Source organism: Pinus tabuliformis, chromosome 2_1 (genome assembly GCF_031772625.1).
Source record: "Pinus tabuliformis cultivar Carrire ecotype Pingquan chromosome 2_1, CPIR1, whole genome shotgun sequence".
In the NCBI taxonomy this organism is placed as follows: Eukaryota; Viridiplantae; Streptophyta; class Pinopsida; order Pinales; family Pinaceae; genus Pinus; species Pinus tabuliformis.
In genome coordinates this window covers 867597654-867624417 of record NC_142299.1, presented here as the reverse complement: position 1 = coordinate 867624417, position 26764 = coordinate 867597654, and the positions used below count along the sequence as shown (strand labels likewise).

The following is a 26764-nucleotide window of genomic DNA, read 5'->3' as shown; positions in this document are numbered from 1 at the left end:
ATTGTCTTGTTGTAATACCCAACCAAAATTACAGTCCTGTAGCATTAATCTGAGTTGAGATACTGTAGTCTAGGTTCGAGATTCTTCTTGTAAGCTCATTCAAGATAGTTCTTCATTTGAGACTGTAAACCAATCCTTGAGTGTCACTGTAACCATAACTTTAGAAGCCCTTCTTGAAACTTGATCCTTGAATGTCTCTTTTATGCCCTTCCTTTAACTTCAACACCTTAGCTCTGATACCATGTTGAAGAATCTAGGGCAATTAGGTTAATAAGATTCCTCTGATGATGATAACTATTTGTGAGGTACTTTTTACTTTTTCTTATTAGCACAATCTTCTCTTGTTATTATTAGAGTGTGTTTTCTTACTTCATCAAATAGTTACCAAAACAAAAGAGACAAGAACACAAGATGTTGGCTCTCTGCCAGGGCCAAAACCTCACTCTTTGAGAGGAAAACCTGCACAAATTCTTCTTATAGAGATTTCAATTGACAAATGCCAAGACCAATACGCTTGACCTAATAACCACTCCAAGACCAAGACACGAGTCCTCTTCTACTTTTGTCTTCTAGATTCTCCTTCCACTGCTGAGGCTTCATTACTAGAGCAATCCGAAATTCATCACTGCAATATCACTGTATTGTAAGCATATCCGAATTGCATCATTATCGAGACTGTGTTTAGCACTGGATCTTCTTCTTGTGGCAACACCGAGATAGTCTTCTTATCGAACTGTAGTTTCCTTTTATCATCAAACTGTAGTATGTCTATACTTGCTGTCACTGTGATTGCAGAGGGTTCCGAATGTTCTTGATACCACCAAACTATAGCATCTCCATTGGACTATGATTCTTTGTTGACTTCCAAATGTACCTTTCACCGAAATGTAGATGATCCATATTTTGTTTTGTGGACAGGCTTTCGAAATGCTTCACTGTGACCTTCAAAATGCTTCACCTTGGTATCTAGAATCTTCTACTGTGACTGCCCTCCGAAACTACAGAAGGATCCGAGTTCTATACTTTGTTACCCATCCGAAACATTGAACTTCTCACTGTAATTGTAATGTGAAAATCTCAGAGATAGATACGATTTTTTTTTGTCTTGATGCGAAGAGTCCAGCTGGGTATTTATAGTAGTTTGACCATATATTAAGCCGACCTTAACATTCGAATAGATGTGTCATTTTAAGTGAGCTGACATAAGTTTATTTAATTCATCTTGCAGGCCGACATCAAGAGGATCGTGCTTGTCTTTTTGGAGGTCCTTTCTAGACACAAGGTTAACTCTTATACATTTTACATATGCTCAAGAAGAGCTCTTCATACATGACATTAATCCTTTGACCTTAATAACAAATCCTAAGGCTCTCAATGGGAGCCATCTAGAAAAAAGCTCTTGCTCATGAAACCCATGAAGCAAGGCATTACAAAAATAATTTTATTTCTTTTATTTCATCATTTACAAAGATCATAATTACATGTCATTATGAAGGCTAAACCTAGTTACATTTTACAACACCCCCTTGGTAGCATTAAGGAGGCGGGGTATTCAAAAATTTCCTCTTGGGCATGATTCTAAGGTCACCTTTGGGCCCATTGATGCATTCTACTCGTCGAGGGCTTTCCAAAGATTGTACTCTTGCTCAAACCTAAGCTGTATGCACAAAGATTTACCCTTTTTTGTTAAGGTTTTCTCCCTCCTGCCATGTCATTGTTCTTACATGGCCCTACACGTGCCAATTGATGTGGCATAATACAGATAAACCTTGGGTCTCACACATACTAAGGCATTTTCAGTCTCTCTGCCACATCATAGCTTGGAAAATCTTTTCTAAGGTGATATAGCCTATATCACACCTCTCTCAAACTTCTCATTGCACTCAAAGATTTTAAATTTGCAACATGTCGCATTTGGAATCTTTTTCATCCTACAACACACTCGCTTTGTTATTGCATCAAGGAAAAAGTTCCTGCTTGTGTCATATTGCACAACTAAGGAATTTCTTTTGCACCTTGAAGTTTTTCAACTTGTGATATGTTGCATCTTGAACTTCCTTCCTGGTGCGATAGGGCTCCCCCTTCCATCGTCGCATTGCTTGAAAAGTTGGTTTTATGTGGTGTATTGCACACAGTTTATTTTTGTGCGATACACCACGTTGCATGAAAACTTCCATTGTTGTGACACTTCATCATTTCTCCTTTATCTTCTCTCTCCTTCTTCGTGTCTTTCCTTCTTGTTTCTAGTTTCCCCTTTATTTTCCTTTCTCTCCCCTTTTCCTTTGACTACTTCCTTCTTGTTGCACCCTTGAAATATTTCAAATCAATGATGTATCACTCAAACTTATTTGTGGTGTGACATGTCACATTCCTAGGTTCTTTCTTCATGTGATGTGGCTTGAGTGTGGTGGCTCCTTATTTGCATTTTTCAGCCTTGTGATTTATTGACCCCAAGAAATTTGTGGTGCAATACATCATGCCTTTCAAATTATTCTTCCTTGTGATGGGAAATGCTCCCTCTATCTCTTGGGTTATTGCAAGATCTTAAACTTTTGTTGTGCGATATGTATCACACCTAAAAATTTGTGGTGTGATAAGTCATATTGCAAGAAAGTTCCTTTCTCGTGATGATCCACTTTCTACCAAAAAGCTCGAAGTTTGAAACCTTTTGACTTCGTGGCCTTTGCTATGTTGCACGAAGATAATCTTTGTGCGATATGTGCTTATATCACACGAAGATTATATTTGTGCACCATGGAACTTTTTGCCAAATTTCTCCTTAAAAGAATTCCAAAAGTTTCTATGAACTTTTCTACAAGTTTAAGAGTTTTCCTTAAGGGTAGAAATAGTTCTTGAGGCCTTTGCTTGTATAAAGGCAAGAAACTGGGTTCTAAGCCCTATACTTCATCACTTGAGAGCAATAACAATGCCTTATTATTAAAGGGTACCTTTAAATTTTGCCAACACAATTATATTTGAAACTCTAGGCATATCAAATTAGTTTTCTCCAAAATTCTAAGCTCAAGAGTATATTCTCTTTGCACCTTAAGAAATTCACTATCATACTTTTTACAAATAGAATGCAAGGTTAAAGCATCAATGTAATCAAGATGGCAATGCCTCAAAATCATAGATGTAAATTCAAATATCTAAGGTAGGATTATTATAGTGGAGGGAGTTTCTTCCCTAATAATAGATAGGTTGGACCGTTGGCTCACTCTTCTAGCTTGAAGTTGATTACTATTCTTCAAAACTAGACTGGTAATACTCTTATAGTTGCATATTACTCATAGGTAATACTCATAAAGTAAGCTTAAAACTTGGGCAACTAAAACTGGCCTTGGACTTTTAGTCACAAGGCTAGTATCCAAAGTCTAAGGGATCAAAACTACAATAAGGTTCTCAAGTAAGCATCATTTATAGATAGAAATCATCATCCAATTTAGTCATGCCATCAACTTTAGGCTTCCAATAGAGATTTTAACTGCCCTTCAATAGGTATGACTCTCAATCTCAACTACATTCTTAACAATTAAACTATCCAATCACGCTACTAACTAACATGAAAGCCATATGTTTGTACTATTACAACCCTAGAGCCTTTCATAGCTAGGAAACATGCCAATCATTCTTATGTTAGTTTATTCCAACAACTTTGAGCCAGTGTCTCATAACAAAACATGATTTAGTGTGGCCTTGAAGTCTGAATTCCATGGAAACCAAAGTGATTGAGTTAATCTTGTCTCCTGAATGCCATGAACACGATTTTCACTTTATACATCCAAATTAGAAATTACAACATATCATCTAAGTCCATTAACATGAAAGCCATATGTTTGTACTATTACAACCCTAGAGCCTTTCATAGCTAGGAAACATGCCAATCATTCTTATGTTAGTTTATTCCAACAACTTTGAGCCAGTGTCTCATAACAAAACATGATTTAGTGTGGCCTAGAAGTCTGAATTCCATGGAAACCAAAGTGAGGGAGTTAATCTTGTCTCTTGAATGCCATGAACACGATTTTCACTTTATACATCCAAATTAGAAATTACAACATATCATCTAAGTCCATTATATTTGATTTGTTGACTTCATGAAAACATATCATTCATTCAATTGATACCCCCTCATGATACCCCTGGGGCAACTTCGTGTGGGCTTGTGGGCTTGCATCATCTTAAGAGTTGAGACTGACCATGATGTTCCTGAGTCGGACAAAATTTGCCAAGTGGGCCGCCTAAGGGAGTGAGACTGAGTGGTAGCTCATCTTTAGGTGCCTCGTTTACTATGAGACTAGAGGATGCTTCCATTGCCTCTACAGGGATTCCAGGGGCTCCCTCTTTAGTTTTTTTTTTTCCGATACCAGGATCAAAGATGCCTAGCCCTCTTTATCATGGAGATCATTGCATACAAATCTCAACTCTCACATGCCTAGACTCACCTTGGGATTTCTAGAACTATTACCTCTTACTTCCGGGTTGTTTTGTCTGACCGAAGCAATAAGCGATATGCAAAGTCTCAGTATGTAGCAAATGGGAGAAGGGTGAGACATCGGGGCTCATCACAACCCCCACCCCCCCACAAACCCCCATTTATGAGATAGACACGTATCGTTGAGATTGACTTGTAGATGCAGTACCATGCTTCAATTCAATCGACCTATCCTCAGAGAGTTAGAGGGATGGTTCAAGATAAAGACAACCGAGAATAATCAATAACTTCGTCCTTTCGGCCTCAAATGTTAGGAGTAGCCCTCGCTCCTCTACTCCCCCCTAGGATCATATAGTTGGATTTTCCGACAGGTTTGGAGGACCCAGACAAGGAGAGATTGCCTTGCTCGCCTCCCTTGCCATTGGCGATTAGGTCCAGGAGATGCTGACTTCATTGACGTCATCTTCAGGTCCCCTTCTCTTCTTTGGAGTTACACAATCTAACAATAGACATACTTCGTACTTCTCATTTTTGGTCATTTCATGCGATTTTATACATTCTCTAATTGTACCTTTATTTCATTTTAGTCTTATTTTAGTTATATTTTAGTCTTTTTAGCTTTGAAGTTACAATGGAGTCGCATTTGTAGTCCCACATGTCTTGTATTTACATTGGATGTATCTTAGTCCCTTTGACCTACTCTTGTGGTCACCTGAGGACATTAATAAAATTATCTTATCTTTTCTATCACAGAGGTTGAGATTATTGTTCTACTCTTGTGGTCACCTGAGGACATTAATAAAATTATCTTATCTTTTCTATCACATAGATTTAGATTATTGTTCTCATGGGAAACATATTATATTGCTATCTAGGATAACATCTCATGAAGTGCAGACTTGGGAATTTACACTTAAAACCTAAATATCTTATCTTTTCTATCACATAGATGAGATTATTGTTCTCACGGGAAACATATTATATTGCTATCTAGGATAACATCTCATGAAGTGCAGACTTGGGAATTTACACTTAAAACCTAAATGCAATGAACAAATAACTTATTCCCTACTGCATCTTCCTTCAAGAACTATCATTACTTTATCATTTCCAATTCAATTGGCACCCCATGTTGTTCCTTCAATCAGAAATATATCTGATAGAAAACTCAAATATGAAACACTTATTCTTTTCAAGCAATTCCAAAGCTAATGACACATCTTACACCATTTCAAGCATAAATTCACTATTCAACTTATTTGTATATAAATTTCAATGCATAATAGAGGAACTTATATGAACCAAAGCTTCCCAGTAAATTGATTGAGTGATTTTCCACCCAATCGTAAAGCTCAGTTGCACTAGTCCTTATACAACTAGTCACCCCTAGCTAGACCATGATACCACTAGGGAAAATTTGGGTAACTCCCAACAATTATGGACTAATGGCAACTCTCCAAGTGTAAATTGTGATTTCTGGTTTGAATGAAGGAGTTTACAACTGTTGAAGAATGTAACTAGGTTCAGTCTTCTTAAATTTTATTTGAGTCACAATGAAATGTATTTATCAAAAGAATGAAAAACAAATTTATTTATTATTATTATTATGACTTATTAAAGCATGAGTTTCATGCTTGGGTCATCATGTTTTAGGTCAAAGTCCCCATTGAGGACTTTTAGGCTTTATTCTAAGTCATTAGAGTCATTGTCCATTTAAAGAGACCCTTCTTGGGCTTTTGAATCATGTAAAACGATTTATTATTGAGTCAAATAAGTCATTTGTCACCTCCACACCAAGTCGGCCTCAAACAAGGTAATTGAACCTCACTAGAAGACTATATATTGAAGCAGTTCGAATTCATTTGGAATATACTCTCCCACAAAAGTTTGATATCTAAGGAGGAGGCAAAAAAAGTGCGAAATTCCAAGAAGAGAAGGAGACGTGTTGGAAAGATCAAAATCGAAGTTGTTGCTAGGCTAACTGCTGGGTCGAAGTTGTTGCTGGGCTAACTGCTAGGTCGAAGTTGTTGCTGGGCTAACTGCTAGATTGAAGTTGTTGCTGCTAAGTCAAAGTTGTTGTTGCCAAGTCGAAGTTGTTGCTGAAATGGTTATCATCTACAGAAGGAAGAAAGGGCTGACTTGGTGTGGAGGAAGTCTGTGTTTAGGTCAAGAAGTCTTGGATTATCTTGTGAAATCATTAAGGAAGAGTTGTTGATTGGGTTTTACCCTAGATAGGGGTTTTCCCCTGGCTGTCTGCCTAAATCTGGTGTCTGTGATCTTTGTGCTTTTATTTTGGTAATTGCTTGATGAACTAAAAGATAAAAGACGAACATAAGAAAACATATTCTTATCACAAATAATTATCAATATAAAGAAAATCATTCTGTCTTTCTGATTTTCTAACAACAACTTGTTTAACATTGCATTTGGCTCAGCTCGTTTCCCAGCTCACAATTCTCCTTTTCTACATGAAAAGTTTGCCTCTCACCCAGTCATGCGTGTCCCTGTTCATGCACATGACCTTCCCCGCTGCTCCTACAACCACGTGTGGCTCTACTCCTTGCTATCTCATCCATCCCCCTTTTCTCATGAAATGTTTCCACTTCAATGGTGGGCACAATTTCCAAGGTCGTGGGAGAGGTTTCTAGAATGTGATTTGACCATTCTTCTTTCATCATTCCCATCCTCATAGTACTCAGCCCATTACTCATAAATGTGGAAGGTGGCCCTTCCACCAATTGCATTCAATGATTGGCTTGTCAAGTCATCAAGGGTAAATGGAGGATAATTCTCAAAATCACAAAATAATTTGGCTAAGGTGTCTAGGAATCATTAGGCATATTGAACCTCTTTTTGTCCCCCTCACTGATCCCCACTCATGGTATCATGGCCCCTATATGTGCTTGTGCCTCTGTGAGCTGCGGGTATTTTCTTATTAACTGAAGGATATAATTTACAACTTTACTATGTCTAGATCATCGTGGCATCATAATTAATTATCTATGTAGAAGTTACAATAATTAGCATAATTAATTACACATTTAATTATGGGGGGTCAAAATGGGGATGTGACAGACCCTAAAAGAGGCTTGGTTATGATGAAAGGGTCATTGTTCAATCACCTCAAAGTTTTTGTATCTGTTGTTTATGTTTCAATTTGAAAGAGAAGAGAACCAGGTTAGATGCTAAATGTAAGAAGTTAACATTTGCTGGATATAGTGATCAACATGAGGCTTATAGGTTGCTTATGTGACTCCTAACAAGGTAACAGTCGAATTTGTTGTGATTGTGGATATAATTAAAATGATTTTTCAGTCTAAGTCAGATCTGAAATATGATAATAAATTCTCAAATAGTGGCTGTTTTCAGGTTGAAAAATTAGACAAGTTGCATGGTAAACAAGTGTAGGTTGAGAGATAGTGATCGGGAGATGGTGTGCATGGAGAGTGTAGTGAGGATGAGGCTAAAAATGCCCCAAGCCACAGTAATATAAGTTCTAATTTTGAGGGTATGATAGAGAAAATAAGATCTAAGTGGGACTACAATATGTTGGATGATTTGTGGTTGGAGGAGCTTCCTCAACTAAGAGGGGAGTGCTACAGTAAGTAACACTCATAATGTAGTAGTCCTATGTTATAGTGTAATAAATTATAATGACTTTGATAAATGGCGTTAAGTCATTACTTAGTGATGAAGTTGGGAAGCACAATTGCCTAAGTGAATGAATTTATGAAATAAAATGGGATCAACCCCATTGTATCAAGACATATATTTTATGTGAGTCTATTTTTAATTTTCTCTTGTGTTTCATGCGTTTTCAAAAATCCAACATGGTATTGGAGCATGATATTGATTCTAGAGTCCTTGAATCAAAAGTTTGAAGGCATAGTGAAAGGAAGAACCACTTCATAGGAATATATGTACCTTGGTGAATTTTCAAGAGTAGGCATTGATTCTCAAGTTTGAAAGGAGCATGGATTCAATTAAAAAAAAAGAGTTTGAGAAGAGGGACAAAGAAAAATCAAACATATAATTAAGACAAGTTTTTCATTTTTCAATGCCTTAACTTAAATAGTGATATGATTTTTTAAGTGAAGACTCGTACAAACAAGAGGTTGATATATTTCTTTGGAGGGAATATTAAAATAATAGTAGAAAGTAAAATGAGATGAAGAAGAGCTCACTTAGACTTTTATTGCAGCACAAAGCACCCATATGAGATACCCACATTCCAATTGCACACTTTAGCAAAGTTGAGAGTTGTTACACCAGAAGAGAAACACATCAAGTGTGGGTCATGAAAATTTGTGAGAGCCATTAACAACCATGTGAAAAGACATTGACATTTCCATTATGAATTTGAAGAAGAGAAGAGTTATGAAGAATAAAGTCTGATTTGTTGCATTGCCCCATCCAAGAAGAAAAGGATGAGTTCACATAGAGAAGCCATAGCTTGATAAAGAGTGGTTTAACCACTGATGATTCAAAATAGACTCACTTTGAGGATTATTTTTTTTGATTACCATAACAAATGTGATCCAAAACAAAGGTATCTAAAAAATATGCACAAGTATAATTCCAGTAGAGTAGAAACTAAATCTACCATTTTCATTTGAGTAGTAGAGAACAAAGAATCCAAATGCAACTTGATGAATTGGAGAGATATTAGACTCAAAATGGTCAAATCTGACACAAATGCACAAGTAATGAGTAAATTGGGGCTTCATTTATTTAGATATAGGTGCACTCAATGTTTTTGGTGTTAAGAAATCAGGAGGCTTGCAAATTAGGTTATATTTCTCTTTCTTCAATAATTGCTTGTGAGAGTTGTTGGCTTCTTATTAATTTTATTATGTTCTTCTTCATCAAACAAGCATCAGTCATAAAAACATAAAGATCACAAGAACAAAAAGAACACAAGATATAGGCTCCAAGCCAGGGGAAAACTGCTCCAAGGGCAAAACCCAGAAAAAACTCTCTTCTTATAGAATTGGATCAAAGTGAGATATCCAAGACCTATGACCACATAAAGACTTCAACCTTCTAGATGCCAAGTCAAACTCTCCTTCTACGCAGCAAATCCATCAACAACAAGAGACCAACTAACTGTTGAAATGTGTAACTAGGTTTGGTCTTCATAATATTCTATGTACTATTGATTTTATGTATTTGATGTAAAAAAGAGAAAGAAAAAATATTATTGTTATTTTGTAAATCATGGGGTTTCATGCTCAAAGTTAAATTGTTCTAGGCCAAAGCACCCATTGTGTGCTTCTAGGGATTGTCAAAAAGTCATGGAGGCAAAGAAGTTATGTCATATGTAATAGACCCTATTGGGCATCTTGTAACTAGTTGAAGAATTTATTTTGAGTCATAAAGTGTTAAAATACCCCTCCAAGACTAAGTTGGCCTGGCAGTGAAGAAGTCAACGTCATTAGGGCTATTCGTGTTGGAAAATAAAAAAGGCAGTAAAGATTTTCTTGATCTTGATAATTTTTTTTTACAAAAACGGTTATGGGATTTCATTAAGTATCTGGCAAAAAGCCATAATTTCGGTTACAAAAGGTGAAATTGGTTTCTTGGCATCTCTCCAACCAGCTGAACATGGCACATATGCTTGTGAATCGCCTCTTTTTACAATTTTTCACATGAACTCTTGCTGCTGATTTCCCAAGCTTATGAATGCATACAAACTGATTTAACAAAAGACAGAAAAACATAGAAAATTTAGGGAATTGGTTCCCAAGAGATTTCATTATCTCTGAGAATAGTTCCAGCACCTAGCTGGGCTGCCTTATTTGCCTCTACATCTGCTTCTTTGTTGTTGTTTCTCAGGATATGAAAGAATTCCAGTTTTAGGAGCTTTGTCATGCCTTTAATTCTTGTAATTGTCCTTGCAAGTCGAAGATCTGCTAAATTTGTGTTGGTCACCATTGCATTGATGATGACTTGGGAATCGCCGAAAACAATTGCTTCTGTGTGCCCCAGTTCTTTAAGCGTTTTGATCCCTTGAAACAGAGCCATGACTTCAGCTTGTATGCTTGAGGAGTGGCCCAGTCCCCATGCAAATTTGTGTATAGATTCTTCTGGATTTATAATTAGTCCTCCTGCTCCAGCCATTCTTGGATTTTTCTTGGCTGCCCTGTCAAAGAAAAGAGAGGGGAGTGTTTGCTTGGACAACCAAGATTGAAATTCTTCTTTGTTTTTCCTGATTTGCCAATCTTTGAGACATATAGTTGAGATTTTCGATTTTTGGAAATTGAGGTTGAGGGCTGCTCCAAACTCAATATCCTGTTGTCTTAGATTTGTGTCATCGCTCTTAGCCACTCATTTAACTGACCTTTCACTGTATTTGCTACTAGCTTGTAGTTCTATTCCTTATCTCTGAAGATCCTTCTGTTCCTCTCCAACTAGATTTGCCAGCTGATGAATTTGGGCAGAGCGGTCCATGCTGCTTTGACTATCTTGTTTTTTGGACTTGGGCCTGGATACCTGGCCAGCCACCCAGCAAACAAATCTAGGACAGAGTGGGGGAAGGTGGGCATAAATTTCGATGATCCAAGGAGTTCATGCCAGATTAGACCTGTGAAATTGCACTCCAGTGAAAGGTGAAGAGCAGATTCCAGACTTTCTTTGCATAGTGTGCATCTTGATGGCCCTAGAAATCCCCTTTTCTGAAGCCTATCATCTGTTAGGATTTTTTGGTGGCATAGCAGCCAGCAGAAAAAATCGATCTTTGGAATGGTAGGGAAATTCCAAATACCAGTCCAGGGCGCCGGATTAGGAGGCACGTGAGGTCTCTCCATGATTTTGGCATAGCCTTGAGCCACCGAATACCCAATCTGCTTCGGTCCCCAACCTCTCGAGTCTTTTCTTCTTGCGTGCAGTGGAGCCGCCCCATGTAGCATCTTCAACAGCGTATCATAATCTGACTGCCATGTAGATGGCACGTTGGGCGTTTTCTAGTTTGACCAGCTGTCTCCACACCAATTCGATATGTCCCAGAGCGTTTTTAAATTGGCTTCATCCATCCATACCTTCAGCTCGTTCCTAAGATTCGAGCTCACCAGTGGAGGCCTGTTCATTATGCTATCATCCCATATCCTGATGTGTTTGCCATTTCCTGGTATCCAGTAGGCATTGTCTCTTATTAGCGGGCCAATTTTAATAATTAGAGTGCTGAGGGGGGATCTGATTTGGTCTTTGGGTTGCTCCAGGCACCGAAGTCTCTGACCTCTGAAATATTTCCTCCACAGCACCAGTTGAACCCATCCTGGCTTTGGAGCTATGATCTTCCAAATCAGTTTGGCTCCCATTGCTAAATTCTGTGTGCTTAGATTTTTATAGTTTAATCCTCCCTCCTGTAGCGGTCTGGAGACTATTTCCCAATTAACCAGAGAAATTCTCTTCTCATTATGTTTGCCTCCTTTCCAGAGAAATTTCCTGATTAGCTCCTCCATCCTCTTAATGATTCCCACCGGCGCCAAAAGAACAGAGAATTGAAATAGCGGCAGGCTGCTTAGCACAGATTTGATGAGCACTGATTTTCCGGCAATGTTGAGCCAGGAGGATCCCCAGGCCTGCATTTTTGCTTTGAATTTTTCTATCTGGGGATGCCAATCCTTGCTCATAGCCCTCTTATGAAAGATGGGCAGCCCAAGGTATTTAAAGGAGGTCCAGGATGCTGAAGCTGCAAAGCCTAGACATCTGGCTATGGAACTTGCAGCAGCAGCTGAGATATTCCAGCAGTAAACATGACACTTACCCCTGTTTAGTTCACTGCCCGATGCTTGACAGTAATCTTCCAGCACTTCTTTGAATTTGCTTGCAGACAGTTGAGTTGCAGCCCCTAGTAACAAGGTATCATCTGTGAAGAGGGCGTGGTTGATGCTCTTAACCCCTCTTGCTATGCACAGGCCAACTATATCTTGGTCTTGTTGCTTCTTGTTTAAATAGAAACTGAGGACAGAGGCCTGCAGCACAAAGAGGAGGGGTGAGAGGGGGCACCCCTGCCTCAGCCCTCTAGATGCTTTGAAGAAGTCAGCAGCCCTGCCATTCACTAAAGGTGCAATCCAGGGTTCGGAAATACAAGCTCTGATCCACTTGATAAAATTTTGACCAAAGCCAAGTTTGTGCAAAACATCAAACAAAAATCTATGTCTTACACGATCAAATGCATTAGCTAGATCGAGTTTAATGACCATACCTTTTTCTTTTCGACGAAGACTGGAATGAATCGCCTCTTGGACCAGGATGAAATTATCTACTAGCTGCCTGCCATGTATAAATCCACCTTGATTCTCCGGGATGATTTTGGGGAGGATTTTCTTCAATCTGTTTGCTATAACCTTGGTAATCACTTTATATCCAATGTTACATAAGGATATAGGACGAAATCTATTAAATGAGTTAGCACCTTTTTCTTTAGGGATGAGGGCGAGGAATGCTGAGTTTGTGCAGCCTCCGATTTTCTGACACTCTTGGGACTTCTGGATCATTTTAAAGAGCTCCTTCTCAACTATCTGCCAACATGTCTGGAGAAATCTGGGCGTGAATCCATCTGGACCCGGGGCTTTGTCGGGTTCCATTGCAAAGAGGGCTTCCCTAACTTCGTTTTTGGTGATTTTGTCTTCAAGAGCCTGGTTCATTTTAGCAGTGATGAGGTTGGGGACAACATCTAGCAGATTGTCGTTTTGGCTAGTCTCCACGCCTTCACTATACATCTTCTCAAAGTGATTTGAAGCTGCCCTCTTAATGCTGGCAAATTCTTTTAAAGTGCAGTTATCTTTTTTAATTTCTGATATAGAATTGCGGCATTTCCTGGCTTGAGCCTGCTTGTGGAAAAAGGAAGAATTTCGGTCACCAGCTTTGAGCCATAGACTCCTTGACTTGAGCCTCCAGAATTCTTCTTCTGCTAGACAAGCCTTATGGAATTTTTGTTGTAGCTGAGATTCCTTGTCCAACTCTTCTTTGGTGATTTTGGCAACTTCTAGGTGGAGGTGCTACTTTTCTAGTTCGCTTTGATTTTTTTTTTTTATTTATTTATTTATTTTTTTTAATTTGTCCACAACGGGATTGGCAAAGGTCTTAACCCAACCTTTCAGCATCGCTTTTACTCTGTGAAGTTTTTCCTCCCAAACAAAGAAAGGAGAACCCTTGACTGGCTCTTTCCAGCAATCTCTGACCTTTTGCATGAAGTCTGTCTCTTTAGTCCATAGAGAGCTAAATCTAAAAGGGATAGGCCCCAGATCCTTAGTAGTCAACAGTTCTAGGCTGATGGGCTTGTGATCTGAAACACTACTATGGAGAATACACATTCTAGTCTCTAAACCAAGAAGCAGGAAAGAACTTTGAACAAAAAATCTATCAAGTCTTGCCGCTATATGCCCCGGTCCAACTCTCTTATTTGACCATGTGAACGTGCCTGTGACTGGCTTTATATCTAGCAGATCCCAGTCTTGCATGAGGTCTTCTGCCCATTCTCTTGCCGGATCTCTGACTATGCTCCCTCCTCTTTTTTCTGCTGCGAGGAGGGTGAGATTTAGATCTTCGGCTATGATTATGTTTTCCAGATTTTCTAGATCTGCCAGAATTTTGATGGAGTCCCAGCGGTTTTTTTTCTCACCTGCATTGTTAGGAGCATAAACATTGAACAGACAAATAATCTCCTTTGATTCTAAATGCTGCATTTAAAAAAAATCCAATGGGTATTTAGGGACTCAGAGATTAATGAAAACTTATTTGTGTTCCAGAGCGACCCAAGTCCTCCCGATGCTCCACGGGCAGAGATTGCATGCGCTACAAGAGAACTTCGCACTTCTGCCCAACCACAAGATATTTTCACACTTCTGCCCAGTAACAAGATATTTTCGCACTTCTGCCCAGCTAAGAGAATTCAAACTTGATGAGAGATTGATGCTCCATATGAATTTGATGTCCTTCCTTTTATAGGCTTCTTGTGGGGTCGAATAGGGTCTTTGGCCGACTTGATCTTCCCTTAGGCTGACATGGTGTGGAGGTTCCATAATTCATATTTGACTCAATACTTAACCTTTTTACATGATTCAAAAGCCCAAGAAGGGTCTCTTTAAATGTACAATAATTCTATAGACTTGGAATAAATCCTAGAAGTCCTTAATGTGGACTTTGACCTAAAACCTGGTGACCCAAGCATGAAACCAATGCTTTAATAAGTCACAATAATAATAATCAAATTTCTTCCCTTTATTCTTTTGACAAGTACATTACGTAATGATTCAAGTATATTATTAAAGACCGAACATAGTTACATTTTCCAACACTCCCTCTTAACTAGGGAGGTATTCATAATGTACATATACAAAGGAAGATCTCAAACTATATGAAACATGAAGAACTTTAGGCACCGCAATGCAATCTATCCAAACAGTCACTCAATAGTTTAGGCACCGTACTGCCATGGACTAGATTCCTGACCAGGGTAATCTATCCAGGTGGGACTAAGGTGGACTCAAGCATTTAGCGCCTTTAGGTATCCTTAGGCTTACTTGCTAACCAACAACCCAAAAAAAATTCAGCTAGTTATCTAAAACCAACACCACCTTTCCAACTTCGGGACCCAGACATCAACACAAAGTGTCAGCCATATGTCTGCCCAGGCAATGCTTCACTCGCAGTACCTCAACGCCCCTTGATCCAACAGATCAAGAATGGCCAATATCTCCCAATCAAACTGATTGGTAACCAACATGCTATCAAATCCTTCGAGAGATTCACTTGTACAAAACACAACCCCAATTAATAATATATTTTCACATGTACATAATCAAATACAAACCTCCGAGGTCTTCCAGACAACTAGATGTTGCTTCTCAACTTTTCATAGTAGGATTATCAACTGAATCTCTGACAGAAGATTCCTGAATAATATACTTTTCCTTTCCTACTTCTCACGCAACAATATATCCTCCAAACATCATTCTTCAATCAATACCAAGCTATGCCCTCCCTCTCAATCAGGAAGCACCTCTTTATCCAGACTCCCTCTTAATCTTAGGGAAATCTCTTTTATGCATGCTTCCTCCGGGACATCAACTTCTTCTTTTCGACATCGGAAAATCATCAGAGTTATTATCATCCCCATCATGCTTATCACATCACTAAGCATCTTCACCATATTGAAGATTGTGTACCCGCACAACTTAAATAACAAGTACACCCAAATCTATAGAAACATGATGTTAGCCATATCAGGATCACGGAAGAATTTCATCTTTATACATATCAGATACCCAAACTCAATTACAAACAAGAGACACATACTCTACATTTGCTAGGGACTTTTGTCACACACCCTAGACTACTTCAATACACTTTCTCATTCCATCTACGGTTTCAATGTATCTTCCAAAGGTATGACATACCTTACTACAACATATAGAAAACCCTAGAAACAATTTACACAAACATAGATCTACAAAGCATCTAATAACCTTTCAGAATACATATGTTAGACTTCTCACTAGGATTTCATACAAATCCTAGATTTCATACAAAAGAATCAATCAGTGACAATCACAACTTAGTCATTAATCTGACCAACTTCCACTAGGGTTAATTCCAACCCCTAGAATTTTTCAATCAATTGTCAATCAGTCACTATCATGACTTGCTACCACTAGTGTTAGTTGCAAACCCTAGATTTCCGAGCAATCATCAGACCCAACCAAAAATTCAAATTTCAATAATCTCTTCACAATACTCAAATTATCATAGTCATAATCTATCAAAGATTTCTACTTCGACTTAAGGTTTAACTCCAAAACTCTAGAATTCCAATTTCACAATCAATCTTACACAGATCTCAAATCATCATATTTTAGAGATTTTTCTTTGACTAAGGTTTAACTCCAAAAACTTTAGAATTCCACAATCTCAACAACCATTAAATAGGTAGATCTCAGATTGTTACATTTCACACATTAGATAATGTCACTACTAGGATTTCACTGCAAAACCCTAGATTTTCATTTTCCAACAATCATTTAAATAGATTTCAGATTGTTATATCACATATATTAGACAATTTAACTTCACTAGGGTGTAGCTACAAAACCCTAGATTTCCAAATATCATCATCCTAGAATTTCAGACAAGGGCTTCCATTAAATCCTAAAACAAGGACTTCCATTAAGTCCTAAGACTTATAACCATCAATAAGTAGGTCAACACACATGGAATTCATAATCATTCATACATAAGCATATCATAGGTCCAACAACATCAATATATATCCAATCTAGACCAAGCTAGGGTTTTTCAACCAAAAAAGGACACATCTATACATGCCTAGATTTCATCATCATGCAAAGACATTTTATCTCATGTGTTAGTTAAACCCAACTTCACAAATATCAATAAGAGTTAGACACACAACCATCTGGATTATACTAGGGTTTGATCAGACAAACACACACATACCAAGGAATTCATTTCTAAGATAGTAAGGGTCTTTCTTGCACATTCCACCAAACCCCAATGAGTTAGGGTTCCAATGTATAAACGTAGCAAACCCTATATTACCAAAATATTACCAAAATTTCAAAGGTTCCAAGACTTTAGACCTTATCACTCAATCATAACAAGTCAGGATTTCCTGATCATACCAAAATCCCAAACAAGATATCATCAATAAAGCTTCAACTAGGATTTCACAATATCCTTAAGCAGTTTAGGGTTTCAAACATTCATATTAGCATACCCTTCGGTTAGGGTTTTCCAGAACATGTCTACATAGTCGATCAAGAATATGAGTGGGGTGGGTTGATTTATCAAGAGATGAATCACCCAAACAAGAATCACTAAGATTCAATACAACTAGTCATAACAAAGTTAGTAATAGATCATCAAATGAATAATCCTTTAATCAATGCGTTCAAAGCATACCTTTGATTCTTGACTAACCTTGTCTTGAGAGATCCTCTTTTTTGTTTGTTTGATGTTTTCCTATTCAAGACAACAGAGGGAGAAAGGTGATTAGTATTTTAATATAATCAAAAACTAAATGAATACATGAACCCAAAATTGAAAAGACATGAGATACTTAGCTTAGGTAGTTGATGGGAGCTCCCTTCAAAGCTTGAGGGATACCTACAAACTTACAAAAATAATACAAAAATGTCTTTTCCAAAATATATTAAAAACCAATAAATTCTAAATCATATAAAGCAAGATATGCAAAAGACTTAATAATGTAAGTCCCTAATTTCGTGTTCTTCTGGCTTGACTTTCTTTGAGTCTCCTTCTATAGAAAGGTTGGCTTGATCTCTTTCTCTCTTCTTATTCTTTGGATTCTCGGGACAATCACTTTTGTAGTACCTTTCTTATGACATTGATAGCACTCTCTCTTGGACATGTCAACTTTCTTCATCGGCCCCTTCGATCTCTTCCCTTTATGATGAGCAACATAAGCATTTGATACTCCTTTAGTGTCATGTCCCATCTCAAAAACATTAGTAACATGGTGCAGCTACACAATTTTGGCACATTTTTGACATAGGAAGAGGACCCCACACTTTGACTTAGGGACCTTGGGGCTATTTCGACTTTATTTAGTAGCTAGTGGAATGTGGGGGCCACTCACATGAGGAATTCGAACTAGCCATTCGATATGCTTGGAGGAAAATGTGGATGGAGGGGCCCACATGAGGCTAAGGAGGCCCAAGGAGAGGTCAACTCTCATTTTGGATCATCTTTGACATTTGTAAACAAACACACATTTGTTCACTCTGCTGTTTAGCGAGTCTACCGGCTGTTTAGCCATGTGTCTCTTACGTGGAAGATTCAACCTCTACTTCGGGGTACCATCCGTGCCCGCCCTAGGGAGGTTGTTCTATAGGAGTTTTCAGGAGTTCCAGGGCAACAACACATCAGTAACCAGCGTAGAGAGGGGAGTGCGTATTTCTGGGCAGCCAGGAATCACGTAGAGGGAGTTTGAGACCAGCAGGGATCTCATTGCTTGTCGGGAGGTCAGGGAGCTGAGGTAGCAGCATTGGGCAGGCATTTTCGCTGGAGCTTTCAGCTAGCTGAGCCAACATACTAGCAATTCGCATTTCTGGGCAAAGGGACAGTGCAAAGGCCACTCAGCAGAATTTCGTGGTGTTTGGGAGCAGCTGATCCGGGCCAAGAGTTCATCTGGGAAGTTAGGAGTTGGATAGCAGGGTGAACCCAACATTTTGGAGGAGTTTGCAGAGGGATTTTCAGGTAGTTTCCAGTAGGTCGAATTTGGTAGCCATAGTTGGGGTGAGGCTCCAAGGGGGTCGAAAATAGAAGTCAAAACCAACCAAATTCCCTTTTGGGTTTTTCTGGGTTTTGGCCAAGGAGTCCGGGGTTAAAAGCATATAAATTTTTGGGCGGTTTTAGTGCACTTTCTAGTCATTTGAAATTCAGCAGTGCAACAGTGTTCTGGGCAGCGCAGTGCAGATTGGTGTAGCCGCTGGGCAACCTTCAACTCAACCATTTTCCTACCTGGGTTTGGTCCTACTTGTCCATTGAGACAAGCCCAGGTGCACCATTCCACTATCTATTGTATTTGGCTTGCAGAAATATAATAAAATGGCTTAGAAGTTCTTCATTTGTAGTTTTTTTGTGGGTGCTTGATGAATATTTTTCTGGCCACAAAAGCAGTTCTAGAGGTCGTTTGCATTGGAAAGAGTCTCCATTGAAGGAAAATAGAGGCCCCACAGAGATTAAAAACTCGGATCACGAGTAGATCTTTTGAACTGGCATGAACCACGCTTTGAGAACCTTGGCAAACCCTTAGATCTGTGAACCCTACGCAGGGAGCACACGAGGAGGGCCATCAGGCAAGAGTTGCATGCAAGTGACACGGATTGTCTTGCAAATTGGTGATGTATCTCACTCGAATGTCAGAACGATCACCAATTCGTAGTAGGGTAGGCTCTAGGTTTTAATAGCAAAGGCTTTAAAAGGAGAAGACTACCAGTATGGTCATTTGGAGACCCATGAGAACCATCCAGTGGTGCCCAAACTGGATTCTGGGACCACAGTGAGCCATTGACAGAGATTTGAGGGCCAACCCTCAAAGGACGAATTTTAGATGCTTCTACATCAATTTTGGCACCTAGAAGCACCAACACATGCCTAATGGAGCTCAATGCATGGATGATGTCAGCTTTTCTATACCCTACAACTCACACGTGTGGGAAAATCATTTGATTTTTGGTCTAAGCTAATGGGTTGGCTTGTAACTAATGCATCATTGTAATTTTACTTGAGATTTAGGGGCTTTTAGGCTAATTAGACATTGTTCCTCATATAAATAGAGGAGAGGATCATTTTGTTTCTCATTTGAGATTTCAACCACTTTTTCTAGTGGAAAGATGTGATCTATGGAACAAAATTTGTCTTAAGCATTTGTTCTTGTCTTTGGAGAAGTCACTTTGGATCAAGAATTGGATTGTACATGCATATTGTCTTAGAAGTGCCTTGTTTATTGCAAATTTCTATTTGACGTCTAATGTATGGAATAAGTTGGTGATCCAATGTAAATTTTATGCCCTAATTTTGTTGAATATCAATTGAATGGTAACTAGGTCATATTATTGCATGCATTACTCATAGTATGATATGTGAATGACAATCCCCTTGGTGATCTCATGTTAGCTCTCCCACGTGAAGATTGATCCCCCACAAAGGTGATAATTAGGATTTTTGATGCTAGGGCATCAAAATATCCTTACTCCTTTGCAAGATCAAATCAATTTTAAGAGTCCATCGACTCCATTGACCCTAAGATTAGACATTGGCCTTCCTTGCTAGTGACCAACTCAACTTTTTATCCATAAATTTTCTCTTTCTCTCTCTTGACCTAATTTGGCCCCTTTAAGGCCAAGTGACCAAGCTAGGGCTTGGTGTGAATTCCTAGGGAAGAGGAATTTTTGGTGTTGGAGAGTCTAAACATCAAGAGGATAGTGGTTGCCACAAAATCACTCCTTTTGGTAGGCATTCACTTCAATTTCGTCCATAATTCTTTTTGCCCTAGGGTAAACCCTAGTTTGGTTTTAGCTTCAACTTGGGGGATTTTTGAGGGTTTCATGTGCCTTGTCCTTGTTGAAATACATTGTGGGAAACCCTTTCTCCTTACCTTGACCTTTGGCCATCCCAACTCTCAACCTACTAATCAAGCCCTAGGTCTTGTGCTATACAAAATTGACCTCTCTAAGGAAAACGAATTGCCTTCATTCATTGATTGGAGCCTTGTTCTTAAGTTGAGTCTTTCCCTTAGAGGTTAGAAGCCTCTTTGTCACCCAAGTACCTTCATACCTAGAGTATCCCTTATAGGTGACCTTACACCGAGACTCCTCCCATAGGTGAAAGTCCATGGAGAGCAAGGGGTTTTGGTTGTAGTGACAATGGGAGGCCATTACCCCGTTGTTGTCACTTAGTGTAGTAATAGCTTTGTAGGGTACCCCTCTCTAAGGCCACCTTCCTACCTAGAGTATTCCTTATAGGTGACCTTACACCTAGAGTATCCCTTATAGAGAGCAAGGGGTTTTGGTTGTAGTGACAATGGGAGGCCATTACCCCGTTGTTGTCACTTAGTCTAGTAATAGCTTTGTAGGGTACCCCTCTCCAAGGCTTGCTGGATTTTGTGGCAACAGGCACCACTGTTGGCTTGGCTCATACCATTTCATGCGAATTGGCTAAGTGAAGAACATTGAATGGTACACCTTATGCATAGAGAAATTTGGAAAATTTTGCATCCACATCATCCCTACAACCTTGGGTCAAGGAAGTTTAATATTGTTGTACACTTTAAATGCACAAACGGGAATCCATTAGTATGGGGGGATGGGGATTGAACACTAAACATTCTTTATGAGCCTGAGGTTTGACTCTCAAATTCAACTTTTGATTGTTTATATTTGTTTTATATGGCATCCTCTTCCTTCTTGTATTTGTTTCTATCTTTGATTGGCACATGCTCACAATTTTTGTCTCCTATTGTGTTACATTCATCTCAAGGCATATTCCCATAGAGATGCTTTTTGACATAGGTATATGAACATGTGTAAGTTGTATGTCGATGGGGGCATATAAATTTTGTGGTTCCAACCCCATTTCCTTCCCCCTAGCTTTGTCACATACTTCCACATGGGGGTTGAGCTCTCTTTGGGTTTTTGTCCATCATCACTATTAGTTTTATTATGAATCCCCTTTCATTTCTTCCTCCTTTCCATGGTATGTGCTACCTACTTCTAGTTCTTCCTCATCATCATTGATATTTCAACGTCCCAACACCGCCATCATAATAAAAATTGGAACCGAAAGGACAAACCACATTGACATACACATTGTGCTTGTTTAATCTTGACAACAACTTGCTGCTTTTTGAATCTTGAGAATAACTTGTTGCCTACAATAGAATGATGGGGAAGGAGAAATGAGAAAGAGTAGGAGAAGAGAACATTCAAGCATTCAACATAGTAAATATTCTAGTTTACAACACATGGAAAAAAAATTAAAAACAAACAAAAGTGGCATTTAGACCCTACCTCTTTAGTGCTCAAGTGGTGCTTGAACGTAACTATGGCAATGTGCAATCTCCCTTGTAAGCTCTCCCAAATTGTAGCCTTTAGTCGCTTTTCCAATTTCTCACATATTTGCTCCTTAACAACTAGCAAACTACCCACTCAAAACCCTAACTAAGATGAGTAATATGAGCTATAGGATAAGAGCAAATGGAGTGAGGGTGTTTTAATACATCAAAGAACCCTAACCAATCTTAAACCAAGATTTTGGAACCTTGTCTTGGTTCCCACAAGCAAAAGGAAAAGTCAATTTCTCCCTCTCACATGAGAGTGTTGAAGGGAGCATTTTTTGAGTTGTCGAGAGTGTTCTAGGAGCACTTGGGGAGCAGTGCTCCATAAATAGGTAGGGAGCATTTTTTTTGGAAGGGAGCCCACTCATAGAAGGGAGTGTTCATGAAGTGTGCTCCCTATGGTGCTTCTTGAATTCTCCAAGTGTTGAGTTTGGGGGGGGGGGGGGGGGGGGCGCTCCATTGTAGCATAGGGTGCACCAATTTCTGTATTGATTTTCGAGGAATAGAAGATAAATCCCTATTTTAAGGAATAGAGACACTATTTTCGAAAGTGTTTATTCTCTCAAAAAATATTTTTTTGTACAAATAAAAGGGGAAATACACATTGTTAGAATATATCCTCAATTACAAAACATAAATATTTTTACACAGCATATTAAATCAACATTGTTAGGAACCTCAAAATATATTTTATAAATTAGTGTAAGTTTGCTGGAATTTCCCCAGTGTGTGAAACAAAGATTGTGATAAAATCTACCTTCAAAGAGAGGGTGATGAAAATAAAGTTGAGCATCTACAAAATTCTCAAAATTGGTGCAATGTTGCATCATTAAGGATTGAACAAAGTTGTCCTTCATAATTTGCAATCAATCTTCAATTATTATGAAATTTGTATTCAAGGGAAATAAAAAGCTGTATTTTGTGTTAAGGGGGGTGTTAGAATAAGTAACACTCAATAATATAGGAGCTTATATTATAGTTTAATAATGACTTCAATAAATGATGTTGACTTATTACTTATTAAGGAAGTTAGGTGCTGTAAGTTACAACTATCTAAGTGAGTGAGATAGATGGGATCAACCACATTGTATCAGTTGACTCCATTGTAATACAAACATATATTTCATGTGAGTTCATTTTTGTCTTTCTCCCATCATTCTTGTGTGCTAAAATATTCAACAGGGAGTGGTGAAGCGGGAGACCTATGAGGAAAGGTAAGCACTAGGATATTGTTCATCTGGTGTTGTAGTAAACTCGTTAAAAAAATGCTATCAACCCCATTGTATTGACTGATACCATTGTAATAAAATCCTATAATTTCTGAGAGTCTATTTTTATCTTTCTTGTAATTCCTCTATTCTCCAAAATTGAATGGAGTGTGGCCAAGCGACAGACCTTCAAAGAAAAGTAAGCTATGGAAGTGTGTTTATTTGTTGTTGCAGTAAACTCATTAGAACATCATACTGTTGAAAGAATGAGTGGAAGAAAGCACTCACAAAGGGTGAAGGAAAATTTATTTCTATAGTGAAGTAGGACTTTTTAAAGACAACCATTGGAATTTAGTTTGGTTGGTGGAGTAACAAAGACAATGTAAAGAGTTGTGAAGTCCAACTAGAAGAGGTGCAATGAATAGGTTGAACTCTTTATTGGTGATGATAGGCTCAAAAGCGCTGGTATTGCAAGAAGCATTTATTATGATACCAATAGGAAGAAAAATGTAAGTTTGTTGAAAAACAAATTTTTGCATAAATGGTAGATGAATTGAAATCATCAACTCCAATTTGACTAATGAGTTAGGGGATGATTAGATGATTGATGACTTGGAAGTTGGTATGCCAACCATGTTGGATATAGGTTTTATAGTAACTTTATCTTGTGTCGTGGTAAGTGCCAAAGAGAGGTGTGTGGTGCATAGAAAAGACAATAGAATGAGAAGTCGTGCATTGTACTTTGTTGTTGACCGGTAATGCTAGTAAAATATTTTCTACATATAGTTTCTACACGATGTTTAGTTTAGATAAGTTGGTTATGTTTTGGGACAAGTTGTTGTGGCTAGCATGGCCATTAAAGGAAGGTTATAAAGTAGATATATAATAATGGTCATATCTAGTACAATTGACGTTTGAAAGCACACTTTGTAATACAATGAATTTGTTATAACATTCTATTACGTTAGTCATTTAATTCTTTCTAATCATAGGAATATTAAGTGAATAGTAATTTCCTCCATATGCCCAAATAAGATAGTTGGGAAAACGAATCAAATAATTTGAAAGGTTCTCTCTACTCCTCCCTCTATTACTCACCAAAGAAATGTGTATCCTAATAAAAAATATGGATTCAGCATATTATTGCTTTAAAAATGCTAAAATGTATTGCCTATAGGTCACCAATTATCATCCAAAATGAGATTCTTTATTAGTAGTCCTCTATTAGAATCAAATTGACACCACATCCCAAACATTGTAGGTGACCATTCAATATGATGGCTTTCACCTCCATAAGCCTCTTCAAACCAAAGTGTGGGAGGGAAAATGAGTCTCAAAAACCTACATGTTTTGAAACATAAGATTCAAATAAATAAAAAAATATAAAATGAGGATAAACTTGACATTAAATAAATTAATATTAATCCCAAGGCATTAGCTCAACCAATTGTGCCTAACGTTGGTACTCATTTGGCTAATTTCATGTCCATTGATGCTTGGTTATAATCCCTTTAGGTGAGTTGCACTAGTCTTTGTTGACATGGTCAATTAAATAGTTAAAATTTGTAAATATAAATAAAAAGATGTAGGGTTCTTTCATGAGTGCTAACTTTGTAAACAACTGATATAGTGCTTAGGAAATGTGATGGTGGGCAGTGAGCATTTGGATGACCTCTGCCTCAAACATTGTTGATTCAATCAATCTTGTTCATCCTCGCAAGCAAAATGTTTAATGAATGTATAGCACATGGAGTCCAAAAGATGTGATCATATTGGCCCCTCCATATTTAGGCTTATAGTTTGACAAACCTGTTCCTTGTTTGTGATGACTTGGGCAATGTTGTGTGGCCCCACTGACTTTATTACCTTAATAAGAATGCGTGAAATGAAATTTGAAAATTTTCGATCTCCATTTCTCCACAATTGATAACCTTGAACAACATTGCCCTTTGGGGGTGTGTTACCCACCAAAATGTGTAACCCCCTAGGACAAATTTTTTCTCCTACATTGGACAACTAACTAGTTAGCCAACAATCCTTAACATTCCACCTCTTGACGATGATATGCCATATGCCTCCTCCATCTACATCAACCATACACTTCTCAACATTCATCATTGCCTCTTGAGTGAAGGTGGGCTACTACTCAATGGGTACTTTGATTATTTTGCAATTGGGTGCTTATACTTGTTGTTTTGGGCATTTAGTATGGATAAAGGGGTGATTGGAAAATTGTTCGATCTTGACTATAAATTTGTTCTCTCAGCTTACTAGGGGGTTAATCTTTAGCCCTAGTCTAGCGGGGCTTGCCTTACGGTCTTAGGGTTATAGGAGGGACACTTGGGAATCTTGGATTGAAATAGCATGTTCATTCTCCCATACACCATACTTAACACTTTCCATATGAAATTATAAGCCCTTTATGTATATCATCTCCATTCTTGTGGTCTAACTTGTTGTTTGTTCATTGGGATTTGGCACCCTCCTTATCCACATCCTTGAGAAGGGTCGGGAAAACATGATGCAACTAAAAGAATGGAAAAGCATAATGTGGCATCAATGAAAGAAAACGAAAGTCAAAATGCAAAATATGGTTGGGACATAAGTTAGCATGTGGGCAAAAGCCTAGCATGAACTCTACCCTCCTCATTAGCCATCACTTGGTTCCTAAGCACTTGATGTCCCATCTCATTACAAGGAACCCTTGCACATCCCAACCTTGATGAGCAATAAACTGTCTCATCTTAAGGGGTAAAATTGAATGCTACATCATAAAGACCAAGCTCTAACCCTTCTGTTGTGCACCTAAAATAAAAAACTATTATGAAGAAGTAAAAGGCGGACTAGAGGGGTTGAATAAGCAGACCGAGCACGGGTAACTCATGCCTCCACGATTGCTCCCTCCATTACATATACACACTCAGAATGTGGACCCCCCATTAGCTAGTCCCATTGACCATGGCACTTGGCCATGAAGCATTTCCCCTCCATTGCCATTTATTGACACCAACACTTATTGATTAAACAATTGACCTTGGAAATGCCACCTCCCCTTGGGGTTAGAAGCACTTAATAGGGTTGACTATTAGCCACCCTTACCAAGGCAGGGAATGCCTTTATGGGACTTCGTCTAGTTAGATATTGGAAGGTGATCCCAGTTTGAAGTATTAACATGCCCTTAACTTATAAGTTTGGTCCACTTAGAAGCTTATATGATCTTAGTCTCTAATGAATAGTTGCTTTCAATTGTGTTTAAGTTGGTCTTGCTAGGTGGTCCACAACAGCTCGGGCCTCCATAAGTACCAAGGCCTTTAAGATAGGTTGATGACTTCACAGATGTAGCGTTGCCCACTTACATTAGAGCATTGGGCAATATGATGACTTGACTAGTTGATGCACATCCCAGAATACCACGAACACCTAGGATGTTGATATTCTTTGGTCCAAAACAGAGGATTCTTGATGATTGTACCACTATACCTAGCATGCCTTAAGTTGGCCTTGGCACTACCTGATTTG

At 38.5% G+C, this 26764-nt stretch overlaps 2 protein-coding genes across 2 annotated transcripts in view; one reads left to right on the top strand and one right to left on the bottom strand.

The window, feature by feature from the left end:
* LOC149203420 (chaperone protein ClpC1, chloroplastic) overlaps positions 1-26764 on the top strand; it is a 59661-nt gene that overhangs the window by 14717 nt on the left and 18180 nt on the right. The gene's annotated exons all lie outside the window — the stretch shown is intronic.
* Positions 10163-10555, bottom strand: LOC149203421 (uncharacterized). The gene has a single exon (XM_089401870.1). The coding sequence runs from the start codon at positions 10553-10555 to the stop codon at positions 10163-10165; it is 393 nt and encodes a 130-aa protein (XP_089257996.1).

Coding starts and splice junctions, on each gene's coding strand:
- LOC149203421 (XM_089401870.1), bottom strand. CDS start 10,555: ATGGCTGGAGCAGGAGGACTAATTATAAATCCAGAAGAATCTATACAC.